This window comes from Ambystoma mexicanum, chromosome 3q (assembly GCF_040938575.1).
Source record: "Ambystoma mexicanum isolate Mex_15411 chromosome 3q, UKY_AmexF1_1, whole genome shotgun sequence".
NCBI classification, from domain to species: domain Eukaryota; kingdom Metazoa; phylum Chordata; class Amphibia; order Caudata; family Ambystomatidae; genus Ambystoma; species Ambystoma mexicanum.
Window position 1 is genome coordinate 164,796,353 of NC_090926.1, and position 14,945 is coordinate 164,811,297.

The following is a 14,945-nucleotide window of genomic DNA, read 5'->3' on the forward strand; positions in this document are numbered from 1 at the left end:
GTTGTATAACAGAGATACTAACTTGATAAAGAAATTGTGAAGCCCATTTGCCTAAGCGTTGCCATCATGAATGGCCATTCAACAGAGTCAAACGCCTTCTCGGCGTCGAGCAGTACCGCAATTGCTTGTAGCTTTGGATCTATGGCCTCAATGGCCCCGAACAGTCTCCTGATGCCGTATGTGGTGCTGCGTCCTGGGATGAATCCGGCTTGGTCTCTAATCACCAGAGCTGGCATGAGAGGGAGGAGACGTGATGCGAGTATTTCGGCTAGGATTTTATTGTCCAGGTTTTTTAAGGAGATCGGCCTGTAAGATGCACAGTCATCTGCGGGTTTGCCAGCTTTGTGCAGCACCATAACGTTGGCATCGCGCAGTGTGGGAGGAAGGCTTCCACGTTCGATTGCTTCTTCGTAAGCGTGAAGCAGGAGTGGGGCGAGGATGGACGCGTGGGCTTTGTAGACCTCTCCAATGAGCCCGTCTGGGCCTGGCGCTTTCGAGTTTGGAAGGGATTTTATTGCTTCCAGAATTTCCTCCTCTGTCAGCGGTGCGTTCAGTGGTTCTCGTAGGTCTGCCTCCACCCAGTACAACTGGGTGTCGTCGAGATACTCTTCTATAGATTTCGGATCTGAGATACCTGTTGAACTGTACAGTTTCTGATAAAAGTTCCGAAATGTGAGAGCAATTTCCTCCTCAGTGTACACTCGCTGCCCTTGATCGTCTTTAACGCATTCAACTCGAGTCGGGGTTCTGTCCATTGACAGTAGATGGGCTAACAGAGCGCCTGGTTTCTGTCTTTCCCCATATTGTCGGACCTGGCGACCGCGACCCAAGAATTTTATCTCTCGTTCGGCCGCTTCCTTGAACTTCAGAAGTTCTTCCTTAAGTTTGGCTTGGGTGTGCTAGTTTGGAGCAGTGAGGACCTGGAGCTCTAGTGTCTTCAGCCATTGTTCACTGTTTGATAAATCTTTACAGATCAGTTTTATTATGCCATTTTCTTTAGCTAGGCATATGCTACGAACAAAGCACTTTCGAGCTTCCCAGATGGAAACGGGCGAGTCAACAGAGCCATCGTTTGTCTCGATGAAGGCCATTATTTCTTTGCACAGTTCATCTGCGAAAACTGCATCGGCAAGTGTGCCAGGCTGAATCTCCAGTTAAGGCCGGGAACTGCTGTGTTCACTACGGGAGACGTCGAGAGTGACCATTGAGTGGTCGGACAAGGTGCGTGGCAAAATTTGACTCATCCCCCAGACGAATCGGCTGTGGGTGGACGACAAGATGTAATCAATCTGGGAACTGGTGTTATGGACGGCGGAGTAGAATGTATAGTCCTTCGCATCTCGGTTGTGGTGCCTCCAGGTGTCGGATAGGCCAAACGTCTGGCAGACCTCCCGAACATGAGCCCTGGCTTTGGACGGATTGCCCGCTGTGTTGTGGGATTTATCAAGTCTGGGATCAATTGGTGTGTTAAGGTCCGCTCCCCGTATCATGGTTACTGCATTGGTCTATCCTAGTTGGGACATCACCCAGTTAAAGTTGGTTGGGCTATCCGTATTCGGTGCGTAGGAGTTCGCAATTATTACTTCCTTTCCTGCGATTATCCCCCTCACCAGCAGAGCTCTCCCCTCAGTCTTTCTGCGAGTCAATTACACTAAAGTTCGTTCTCCTGTCTATTAAGATTGCGACTCCCCTGGCATAGGAAGAGTACGATGAGAAATACCTGTGACAGACCCAGGATTTGGCCCAGTGCAGTTCCGACTGTGGCAGGAGATGAATTTCCTGCAGTATGGCAATGTTGATTTTGTGTCTGCGGAGGTACTGGAAGATTCTCCTTGCTTTCGCTGGCTGGTTGCCCCCACGGATGTTCCAGGTGGCAAAAGTGTTGGCACTGTCATCAGAGAGATCTGGTGAGTTCATGTTTGACAGGTCTGGATGTTGCGACTGATGGCTTGATCCGTGTAAGTGACTGGAGAACCTGGCTTCTGAACGGACAGCTTCGTGCTGCGTGATTGTTGTGGAATGGGAATGTGGGGTGTAAGGCTGCCGTACTGAACCCGTATCCCTCCCTTGAGTGGGCAACCCCCAACTGGCCCACGACAAACAGTCCCTAATAAACCAAACTGTCAACATTGCTGTGCAAGGGGCGCTGGTAGCCCTCCAAGAGGAGGTTTGCTCCCTCCCACTGTTACGCTTTTATTTCGCGATGATGAATGTATTGCGTTGAGGGAAAATGGAAGCCTTTAATTTGTTTTTGCACCTGGAGATAACTTTACGGCGGGTCTGTTCTTGGTCGTTGTCCCCTTTGTGGGAGACCATTATTTGGGCCGGTCTGCAGCCTGCGCGATTCAGGTAGTCACTTGTTTCTTCAGGCGTGCTGAAAAACTGAGTTTTTCCCTCGAATTGGATGCGAAGTTTCGCCGGGAATAGCATTGAATATTGAATTTGGTTTTCTTGCAGCCTGCGTTTCACAGCTGTGAACGACCGTCTTTGTGTCTGGACTGCTTGTGAAAAGTCTGGGAAGAACTGTATTTTATCTCCCTCGTATAGTAGATCCCCTTTGTCCTGTGGCCCTGAGGATTACATCTCGATCCTCATAGTTTAGTAGCTTAGCTATGATGGGATACGGGTTCGCCCCCGGGATGGGTCTTGAGTTAGGAATTCTGTGGGCTCTTTCGACTACGAAAAGCTTGGACAGGATCTCAGGGCCAAACAAGTCAGTGCAGATCTTCTCCACGTGGTCCTCCAAGCCCGCAGACCGGCTTGGAAGTCGGATGATGCTCTCTGACTCCGACAATCCTTATGTTATTGCGCCGGGGGCGACATTCCAAGTCCTCATTTTTGGCCATTACCACTCTCTCATTTGCGCCTCGAGTGAGGACACTCTGGTCGTCAGGGCTGACGCCCCATCGTCAAGGTCGGAGACCCTCTGCTCGACTGCATCCAGCCGGTCTGCGGGCTTGGAGCTGGTCTACTTAGGAGGAGAGTGTATCCAGTTTGCTTCCCAGGCCACCTATGCCGGCTTTAAGATCAAGTAGTATTTCCCTGATGTCGAAGTCCTGCATCACTTCTCCGTCTTGCGGTGGGTCCTGGGTGGGGGATTGCGATCTACTGTTGGGGGGGCCCCGTTTTGGTAGAGGAGCAGCTTTCAAAGGTCGGCTTTCTCTGTGACCTATCGGTTTTCCCCATTCTTGTTGTGGATAGGGCCGGCTGTGTCCCCGGAGGCGGTGTGGCAGTGATTTTCGGGGCTCTCGTCCGTATATAGTGCCTCAGCTGGATATTCGGAACCTCAGGGCTATCAGGGCTCCCCGCTATATTTCGTTGCTTGAGTCCGGGGGTACCGCTCGCTGCCGAGTATTCCTCGCTGTCCCTTCCGACATGTGCAACGGTGTTGCGCCTCGAGACCCCCTCCGCAGCTCTCCTGTTTTCAGGGAACGGGCCTCCGGGCCGATGCAGCCTCGAGACTTGTGCCGCTTGCTTGCTTGTCGCACGGGGGAGATCGGGATGTTCAGCCTGCCTGCCGTGCGTGTGTATGCGGCTTAGGGGTGCGCAGGGCGCTCGTACCTGGGCTCCTGCAGGTACGTGCGCAGGGCGCTCGTACCTGGGCTCCTGCAGGTCTTGGCCGGTTGCCTCTACGTTCTTCCTGGTGCCGGTGTTGGGCCGCTCCCTCTTCTCAGGCCGCACCCGGATGCAGCGGTGACCGCGGGGCCATCCAGCGGTCTCGGAGCTTATCCTGAAATGCGCGCCGCCCGGATGTTGCAAACGGGAGGCAGGCTCCTCCCAGCCGACTGCCTTCCCGCGCCCCCGGCCCTTCAGTCCTGCAAGAGGAGGAGGGGGTCCTTTCCGCCGGGTGTTCAGAGGCGAAGCGTCAGGTAACGAGCTGATTAATTGCAAATTTTGGTTCGCAAACGCTTCGTCTAAATATTGCTGGCGTCAGGGCTTAATATCACTATCACGATAGCCGCGATTTATCAGGATCTCGGGGGAGCTTCACGGAGTTCACAAGGAGGCCGCCATCTTGGACGTCTCTCTAGCGCCCTCTGTGCAGATAAACATGAGAAAACATTTGTTTGGGCGCACATTCCGGTAGAAGCCACACCACCTGGTACAAGGGGCTAGTTTGGAAATGTGACGATGCAATTTAGGAGTTTGTTGGCACAGAATTTCTAGAGTACTTGGCAAGTAAATGCACTGATGGGCGAACGGAGGTTGAGAGCTAGCCGCCATGTTAGCAAGATAGGTCAAATAGAAGCAAATATTATGGTTTGTGAACAGTACGAACAGGCGCCAGTGAGCACATTGGTGGTTGGTAGTAACGATACCACTTCCAACCCAGACCGGCTGAGACAGTCATGAGGCTTTAGCAGGGGGCCTTTGTTGAAGGCCAATAAGCTTCTAACTGGACAGTAATGCAGAGTTGTGATGAGTTTTTAAATCTGGAAGGTCCAAAGTGCGATTTGACCCATTTGTTCCTGGTTGTGGATTGCACATTGTTAAATTTGTCCCATTTCTTAAGTGTGTATTTAACTTTGGTATTTTATGGAAAAATGTGTGGACGTGGGGTTTGGAGCATTAATACAACCCATATTTAAACAGGTCAGTCTTTTAGCCTGAAATATTTTGACCATCAAAATTGCACACATTTTTCAATTTAAAATGGATATGCCGACCTGTGTACCAGGTGGAGCTGTCGCTTTTTATTTGTTGGCATGGAGCTCTTTTGATGGAGATCAAAATGCATACTGCCGCTATAGCTGTGTCTTTGGCGTTAGCTAATAGTCCTGTTTATGGGGTTTCGCAAGTTCTAGGTTTTTCCCACCACCTGACTTGTGTTCTGGAATTGGCATAAACAAACCTCCTGTGTGAGCTGGGCACCTCTGTTGCGTATGGGACAGCACCTCCGATCACACAGGGAGCGTCTCATCAGCGGGACATTTTTCAGCATTGTGCGTGAAAGGGAAATGTTGACATTTCTGATTTTGCTGTTTGGGTTTTATAAGTACCCACTGACTTCTATTTAATTGCTCAAGGAATACACTGGCTGAATGCCTCCCGCTCCCCCGCCACTTTATGTTGGCTTCTACCCGGAACATGCCCAGGAAGGCCCCTGATAGGCCTGTAAACGGGTCATTTGACCCAAGCAATCATATAGAGCCAACACTCCAGGACAGCTGTCAAAAGGCAGAAGCGAAGGCTGCCTCCTTTTTACCTGTTCTCCTTGCACCCAAACCCTGTTGCCACCTTTCCTTTAAATAAGAATACCAAGTTTCAGGTAAGAGCAATCGACCACTTTTTACACTTCATGATATAGCTGCATCAATTGTACTGTGCCAGTAATGATTTAAGCCATAAGCCCCTCGCCAGGGGGCCATTACCGAGTCAGGTAATGCCCCGGGGCCCATTGTTACAGATGGAAGACCTGACGTATGCTCCAACCAAAGTGAAACACAGCCTACATGAATTGGATTGGATAACTAATAGAGAAAGGATTGTGGAATCTAATCTTTTTTTATTGTTCACCCAATGATATTAAACCTTTTTAATGTTTTACCGGAGTATCTGTGCAAACACCATCCATCTCAGGCTTTTAGAGCTTTGTTTTTAAGGTTCAGGTTAAATTTGTTTTTATCAAACGAAGTCTCTGGTCCTCGCGTAGGAATTGCAAGAAACGAGAGATTATGTAGAATGTGTCACATCGAGGTTGAAAGACTGAAACGTTTGGTAGTAGTGAAAATCTGTTGCCTGTAAGAAAACCACTGTTAACTAGGTGTTTTAAACATGACTTGCTGTTTTCCCAAGATCATGTATGGGATCGAATGATTAACTCGGATGAAATATTCTTATGTACAAATGTTTTACATTTTATTGACTTCGTTTTAAAAGTAGTGTAAACGTATGTATTGCATTAATTTTCGTATGGTGTTTTAATGTGTTTTGCTAAAGGCTAATCTGTTAACCATAAGGCAAATAAATAAAGATAATAGAAAAATTAACAAAGGCCCCGGGGCATTACCTGGCGCGGTAATGTCCCCTCGGCAAGGAGCTTATTACGATTAGTACCCCGACCCATTAGACCAGGGTATTAATAGTGTCTTTATTTCATTTGCGAAACAGTGGCGTTTTGCAATTGAAAAATAATAAAAAGATGTCTGCAATAGAACGGAGTGAAGGGACTTTATGTAGTCCCTTTTCCCTTTCCATGGCGGCCATGCAAAAAGGAAAAAAATAAGAACAACAAAGAAGATGGCTGCCATGTAAAGGGAGAAGGGACTGTTTCTCCATTGCACCTGCATCCTTGTGCTCCCTGCTGGACCCCTAGCATAGTTGCATTAACTGCACAGGGACAGAAACTGTCCCATGTTGCATCTGCGTCTCTGTTACCCACTAAACCCATAGCATAGATGCATCCATTTTGCGCTGTTGGTTTGAGTCCATAGCATAGCTACATAGATTATGGAATTGTCGTGTGCTGTTCATTGTGTGCATGAGGATAAGTGAAAGGTGCATGGTTATGCTACCTCTGCCCCAGGTAAATGTGTGTGATTGAGGGTCAGTGGTTCATTCCACTTTTCCTTTCAGTGTACTGTTTGTGCTCTTAACATTGCTGAAAGTGTTATACTTTTGGTGGATTAACACAGAGACTTCCAATGATCACCTAATGTGGTGTCTCTTGACAAATCAACTATTACTTTGTGACATGTAATCATTTTATAGACTTCTTACTCCATGATGCAAACAACCTCCAAAGCTAATCAAGGAAGGGTTGGAGAGTGCTCCTTCTCTCAAGCCAGTGAGAGTCACTGACTATATGCTAGGTCTCCGAAGGAGAATGGCACAAATGATGACAGAAGCTTCTGTTAACTTGAAAGCAGGTCAGGCTCTGGTTAAACGTTGGCATGACCAGAAGACCAACATGGTGGAGTTGTGGCTATGCTAAGGGCTCAGCATGTAACGGAGCCTCTGGGCAGCCTTCTCTTTAAGGACCCCATGGATAAAGGCTGTATCGTGACTGTCCAGATTGACCTTTGGCTCGGGTGATATGAAACGCTTGTGCTTTGAACAATGGAGTTTTGTGGTGTTCTGATGTAAAAGTCAAATCACATTCTTAACTTCATTCCCTTTTTAACATCTAATCATAACAAGTTGAAATGGGACTTTCATTGATCCTACAAAATAGTTTTTCTTTTACTTTAAATCCTTCTGTTTTATCTTTCAGCCAACCAGAGATGACCGCGGGTGGATAGTTAATCCCATTGGGCCCAATCCATGGTGGACGGTTATACCCACTGTTTTTCCAGCCCTCCTTTGCACCATCCTGATCTTCATGGACCAGCAAATCACAGCGGTCATCATCAACAGGAAGGAGCATAAACTTAAGGTGAGATGGGTGCTGCTGACATGCATGAAGTGTAGGGGAGACGCGTGCTGAAGGTATGTGGAAAGTGTACTTGAGGGGGGGTGGTGGTGTTCGTAAAGTGTAGGTGAGATGTGTATATATACTGCTGGTGTGCGTAAAGTGTAGGTGAGATGTGCATATATACTGCTGGTATGCGTAGAGTGTAGGTGAGATGTGCATATATACTGCTATTATGTGTAAAGTGTAGGTGAGATGTGCATATATACTGCTGGTATGCGTAAAGTGTAGGTGAGATGTGCATATATACTGCTGGTATGCGTAAAGTGTAGGTGAGATGTGCATATATACTGCTGGTATGCGTAAAGTGTAGTTGAGAGAGGTGGTGATGGTATACATATATAGTGTGGATGAGGTGGGCGCTTTTGAAGGAAATTATTTGAGGCCCATCACCTCCAAGAAAGACAGATTGTCCACCACACGTGGGGTTGAGATCATTTTGTTCCCTGTTGCAGGATCTTGTGAGGGGTCAAAAGAGGGTCTCTTGAACCCACTCAGTGCCTCTCTCCTGCTGCTGGGGAAGGAGAAATTGCACTTTGTCAGCTACAAAAGAATAACAGAGTGCATGTGCAGCAGCAGGATATGCAGCCATGCTTGCGCATGTCCAGTCCTCCTTGATGTGGGAAGGACAGCTCTGAGGCCCCCACAATGCTCGATTTAATCTGTGCCTGTCCTTACTGGTGTAGTCCGTCAAGGAGCCTATGAAGGACTATGGGGTTCCCTAATTACCTTGGTAGATTGGCAAGCCGGATCTCGGCTGTCTGTATTTTTTCTAATACGGCTCATTCACTTTTTTGGTGAACACCAAAGCAGTACTTTATTGAATAGTCAAATGTTCTCATTGTGCAGTTCTTTCAGGTGTTGGTTATCTTGTGTCGTATCACTCCCCTTTTCGCTTGATGAAGGAACTCTGATTAGAAAGCTGCCCTCCTGAATCATTAGTTGGCATCTCTTTGAAAACTCATTTCATTTTGCTTTGAAGTTCATTAAGGAAATTGTTTAACTTTATATTGATGTTCTCTGTTGGGAATCTTATTAGTTTAAAATAAGTTTTCGTACATTAGGACTGTGTAGAGTGGTGAATTGGGAGAAATGAAAGCGTATGAGTGTACTGTTAACCTTGGAAGAAGCACTTTCACTTCTAGGCTATTGTTAGTAAATGGGCAAGTGTGAGTACTGGCTAAGCATCACTACCTTAGGGTGGCCATCCTCCGTGGTATGGGTTTGATGGTCTCTAGGCCACTTCTGATATCGTTCATTGTCAGTGTAGAGGAATCCTGGACATGGGCAGGCATTTCTGCTATTGGCTACATTGCAGAGGTGCCCTTTCTTCGATGTATGTGTGGAGTAGATGCTGTTCGCTACCGAAGTAACACTGGACTCTTACCTTCCCATAGAAAGGATGTGGCTACCATCTGGACCTCTTAATGGTGTCCCTGATGCTCGGCCTGTGTTCTGTGATGGGCCTGCCATGGTTTGTGGCAGCCACGGTCCTCTCGATCACGCATGTCAATAGCCTGAAGCTGGAGTCGGAGTGTTCTGCACCAGGAGAGCAACCCAAATTCCTGGGAATCATCGAGCAGAGGGTGACCGGGCTGATGATCTTCGTGCTCATGGGCTGCTCTGTCTTCATGACGACTGTGCTCAAGGTAACTATGGCCAGGATTCCCCAGCACAGCATTTTGATCATATCTGCCTATTGCATTCAGCAGAGTCCTTCGGCATTTTCCACAGTTTGTTCTTTTGTAGAGAAATGCGATTCTGGAAATTAGAATCTGTAAACGGTCTGCACATTTCTCGTAATTTTCTGCAGCAGGCCGTTTTGTTGGTTCATTATTAAACACATTTGAAAAGGTGAAGGGTTTGGAAGTGCTGTACAATAACATCGGTTTCAAGGAGTATAGAAATTAGATCTGTCGTACTCCAGAAGTACAGAACTCGTGGACAGCAGACTAGTTCCAGTGCAGACAGTATTGAAACTTTGTTCCAGCAGCAATCATCTACACTGCTCCCTGCGGAGAGCTGGGAAAAAGAGCTCTCCTCTACATTGCATTCCTCCTGTCCTGTCCTCCCTGGCAGAGGAATTGGGGAACAGGCTGGATCTCCAACAAGGGTCCAGATTAATTATTGTTGTCCTTTTGGAACTCTAGAAATTAATCAAAGATTGGGGTGGGGGGAGCTCTCCTTTTACAGGCAAAATGCCATAGGGTAATGGTCCAAAGCAATCTTGACATAAAAGGTCCAATCCCTGTTTATGTAACAAATTCCTTTACCTTATAACATCATACCCATAGTACACTGCCTGCAGGAAATCTGGGGATGAAGAGCAGGAAAAGGAAGAAAACCCTAACAACCTAAGCTGGTGGGGCCCTCCTCAGTTCATCTCTCCTTTCTGGCTACACAAACTCCTCCCCTTTCACATGCCTGTTCATTTTAAAATTACTCCAGTGGTCGACACCCTGATGAGGCCCCAGTTCCCAGAAGACCTCCTGGGGGAAGTTTCTATGTCCTGCTGGAAGGTGCTTCCCTTCCTGCAGGAGAATCAGAGAGGCGGCATCCTGGCAGTTGTTCAGCATGGCTGTAGTGGAGACTGTCAGGCAAGGCACTAATAAACGTCAGTCGAATCATAGCTGGGCCTTGCTCACAGAGCTGACACTAGTGGGATATAATATTTCTGTAGCTGTGTAATTGTGTACTCTTAGCAGTCACCATGAAACAACCAGAGATGCCTTATATTTAACTATGTACATGCTGCCAGACTGACTAAGGTATACACTTAATATAATTTAGATAAGAAGCGCAGAAGATTAAAAAGCTGCCTCTGGATGCAGGAACGTGGTGTTCCAGCAGCATTCGCAAATGCACATGGGACCTTTTGAACCTGATTCTTGCCACTGCAGAGGTGGGACTGAGGATGCCTGTAGGCTGTCTCAGCAAGGGCACATTTTTACACTATAATTTGGGCAGAAAGAATTTATGAACGGGGAGGGGCTGCATTATTTTAGTATTTAAAGATTTTTAAAGATAAAAAAAACTCAAGCTAGTCTGCCCTCACCAAATAGCATTCTGTCACTAAAACCCAGCCCTACCTTCTACTACCCCCCAGGCCTATGCGTGAGTGCACACATGGAGTTGAGACACAGCTGAAGGGGTCTCTCAGGGGTCCAGGACGAGAAGTAGAGGAAAGAACCAGGAGTCAAGGGACACTTAAACACCAAGACCCTGAGTGATAAAGAAGCAAAGACTTATCCCAGGAAGGGATTTCCAGATGGAGGATTGGGGAGACAATAGACTTTCTTTTATTTGAATTTTCACCAGTCTGAAGGTATCCTCTTGTTGAGTTACATTTCCTTTATTTTCCCACTTGTGTAAAAAGCTTTAAAAAATGCCATCCCTATGAAGAACAATTCCTTTCAATCCATTTAGTGAATGTTTCCAGATGTATACAGTAGCTAAAATGAGTCATTACATAGAACAGACAATACAGAAGGAGGAATGTTGCTAGATATCTAACAATGCATGAAGTGCCAAAAAAGAATAAAACATTCTTAGAGGATGGCACATGGGTCGGCGCGGGTCAAAAAAGTATATTGTGAGTTTTGTCTAAAATGTAAGCCCTCCACGGCTGAATGCGATCTGAACGCCAACTGAACGGAAAAAGAATGCCTCAAATTGCTTTTGAAAATGAAACTGCGCCATAATGCGATCTGTTGCACTATCGTGTTCCAGAGAAACAAGCCATTCAAGCCGTGTTTCATTGTGCTCACTTCGTTTTAAGAGAGGGACCCCCTCAAAAATGGCTGCCGCGCCATCCAGCACCGGCGTGCTTCCACACCACAGCATGTTGCTGCTTTGATTGGCTGGCTGCCCTCTTAAGCAGGCCAATCGGGGAGCTGGCAGGCGAACACCGGCCCTCACCAAAGGCCCATGCTCAAGGCCCTTGTCAGAGCCTGTCGGAGCATGGCGACTCACGGTATGATGGGCATCATTACACGTCTAGTAAAGATCAAATTAAACTATTTGTTTGCTGACTTTTACTACCTAGCCACATTGTATTGCTACAAACTCTGCCCATGCCACTTTCTCTCGCAACTTGGATCAACCGCCCTTACTGCACTCGGACTTGATAAATGCACCTTCAGAAGCCTTCAGGTATCAATGACTGCACCCTCTCCTACCCACACATTACTCGGTGTGCCGCTTACTCACATCCACGACAAGTCAGTCCTGAACCCGACAACTCATACCACGCTACTTTGCACATTATCAATACATTCGTTCTCTGTTTATAGCCATTGAAAGTCTAACTCAGATGGTATACTGCCTTAATGCTTCACTGTACTACTCTGGAATATGAAATCTAGAGGTGTCATTACCTCAATTTTGCCAGACCGCCAAAAATTCAAACCTAGTCATGCTAGCGCCTACATATCGTATTACTACTCGTAGATCCTCCAGATGTTACTGCCTAAATGTTGCCATCCTAAATCAGACCCAAATGTTTTTGCCTAAACGATGCATTACTACTGAATGTCCAACCTTGATGTGCTATTGTCTAAATGCTGCATTACCAATAATAGCCAATTTTAGCTGTGCTATTGCTTAAATGCATCACTGCACTACTACTGATTTTCAAATATAGAGGCTTCCTTACCTTAATTGTGCCCGACTGCCGTAAATCAAACCTAGCTAGGCTAGTGCCGAAATATGGCATTACTTGCCCATACATGTTGCCTACCTACCTACAAATGTATGTTTGATACAGCATGCTGTACCATGAGGTGAGGCTGTCCATATCATGCATACAAACTCACGTCACTATGTACCTACCTGCACCCGCATGCCTTGAGTCAGCTCCAAGAGGTGAGGCTGGGCATACCATGCACCTAAATTTATATCGCCATGTGCCTACTTATACTTGCATGCCTTGAGTCAGCTCCCCCTACTATGAGGGGAGGCTGGATAAACAGTGCACTTTGACTTGTGTCAATATGTACTGCACACCTTAAGTTAGATCCCTGCACCACAAGGCGAGGCTGTCCAAATTGTACACCAAAACCTATGCCTGGTGTTAACATCTTTAACAAACTTCTTCAATACAACTACTCATGTGATGACTGTAACCAGCCAATGTAAGCACTCTCTTAAGCAAAAGCGCCTAGGTGAAAGAAGAAGGTAGGTTAGGTGAGGCAAGGAAAGGCAGAGTGAGATGGGAATGGTTCAGAGGTTATTGGTGGAGGAGGCAATTGAAAGTTCAGCCATCCCTCTTTGGCACAGACAGGCAGACAGGAGCCTGCTGGCGAACAAGATTGGCTAGATGTTGTTGTGGGCAGTGTAAGATAGGCATGATATCAAAGTAAGACAGGTACAAGTGACCACAGTTAAAGGGTGTTATTTGAACTATATCAAGGGTGTGATAAACACCTATCTAAAATCTAAATCTAAAGATGGGAGCAAGCTACGACCATCAAATAATAACGCAGTCCTAGTGGAGTTTTGTCACAAATAAAAGGGCCTATACTAAAAAACCCATTGGCAAACCTTACAGCTAATTTACAAATAGCATGGGGAAATGTTCATGAAAATAAGTGTTCACAAAATGATAAATCAGGATTTTCAGGCCGTTGGCAACACTTCCCATATTTTCAGCATGGGACAAAGTGGTTCACTTCAGCATCCTGGGCTGCTTCGACATGCGTACATAGTTCTATTACAAGCATCAGGGCCTTCTATGCCCAAGTCTCTTAAGTTAAGTCTCTTGATCCAGAGGGTTTGATGTAGCAAACAAACGAAAAAGTTCCTTTGCCAGTATTCAAGTAGTGCGATTCATTCTTTACCCTGGATCCCCCTCAGCCGGGCTCAGATCCTTTTTGTACCACAATCTTTTCTCAGATGACTCACGGTTCACCCCGGTTCCCCCTCAGTCGGGCTTAGATCCCCTTTTCACGATTAGTCTCCCTCAGCCGGGCTTGGACCAATTACAGTTAGTATATCTATCGCAGACCTTCGAATGTGCCTGGGATTTGGCTTGACCCATTGCTGTCTCCCAAAGTTCAATCACAAAGTTCTATAACTTCTTTGGTTCCAGTTATACTTGTGTTGCTCATCGCCAACGCCTCACACATGGTTCTATTTATACAAAGTTGCACTTGCAACCTTGGTCCTAACACAGACCAGTCCGCTATCAGTCTCTGACTTACCAGCTGTGGTGAATTTACTGGTGCTGCTTTGTTGTGGGAGCCAAAGTCAGTACCACAGCGGTAATCGCTCCTCCCTGCCTCGGCTATCGCTGCGGGAGAGCCCTGTGTACCTTCCAGACACAATGCACCTTTCTTCAGCTTCAATTCCTGCTGTTATGTTTCTTGTTCTCAAGGGCTTGGGAAATTAGCAGTTTCCTCCGACAAGGCCAAGGGCAATTTCCTACTTGCAGCTGTTTCTGGTCTTCCCATCTTTCTCCTTGTATTAAACTTCCATCTTGGAACTGCTAATTCCTCGTGTGTTTTGCCTTGCTCGTTCAATGTCTTCTGCCTCCTCCTTCGCATCCCCATATCTTTATACACTTGGGTCATGATAAAAAGCTGCAGGCATGTGTAATTATCAGTAATTGCCAGACTCTGCCTGACCCTTGTGTTGGGACATGTCGGGTATACTGGTTCGGGTGTTAGTTTGTTTTCTTTCACAGTGAGCTGTGGAAACGTTTGTGTCCTGGTAGGCTGTGGAAAAGCTCTTATAGGGAAGGGGATACCGCATTTCACTCTCCGGTGTCCCACTTCCACTCCCTGAGGACCCCTCATCCAGATGATCCTCCCGCACTGGTCCACCCCCAGGAACTGGATCCAAAGCGATGGCCGTGTCCTGCGCCATCTGAATGACAGATCCCCGTGGACGGTCGGGTGAGACAGCAGCCAATCACTGAGGGTCAGCTTTGAAATGGCAGCCAGATATTATTGGTTCCTGTTCTTGGGAATATAAAAAATCGGTCTCTGATACCCGATTTGCTAAGAGCTTGAGAAGCGCAAGTGTCAGTGTGTTTTAGGTTCACATATCAGGCCGACCCCACCCTCCATGCCATATGTGCGGTGTATCCATTCCCTTGTGTAGTGACATCATAAAAAAAAGTTTTGCTGAAAAAGTTCATTCCTTTGAAGCGATGATGCAGTTTTTCAAGTATTAACGTTTTCTTTGGGAACACTAGTGGGTCAAATAGAATTAGAATAGGTTTTGTTCTCTGTCTACAATCATAAAGTATACAATAGAGGCACTAACAACCAATCGAAGCCTACATTTCATGCTTCTTCTTTATTCTTCTCACGGTTTCCAGCTCTCCAGCCAATCAGCAAGCCTGACATGGAGGCTCAGTCCCACCTGTAAAAAGCTGCTTTGCAAGCTTCCCTTTGAGATGTGTGCACACTGGGCAAGAAGATGCGGACAAGTTCTGTCATGAGAAGCCCCAGTTGAGCCCCCCCCACCCCACTCCCCGAACAAGCTGTAATGAGATTAGAACTATTACCATTGTATCAACGTGTATTAGCAA

The 14,945-nt window shown here is 46.8% G+C and overlaps 1 protein-coding gene across 1 annotated transcript in view; it reads left to right on the forward strand.

Moving 5' to 3' along the window:
- The window catches only part of SLC4A8 (solute carrier family 4 member 8), an 846,795-nt gene that overhangs the window by 729,490 nt on the left and 102,360 nt on the right, over nt 1-14,945 (forward strand). The window contains exons 18-19 of the mRNA XM_069653405.1: nt 7,214-7,375; nt 8,809-9,060. Of these exons, the coding sequence (XP_069509506.1) occupies nt 7,214-7,375; nt 8,809-9,060 (414 nt within the window). The remainder of the gene's footprint in view (nt 1-7,213; nt 7,376-8,808; nt 9,061-14,945) is intronic.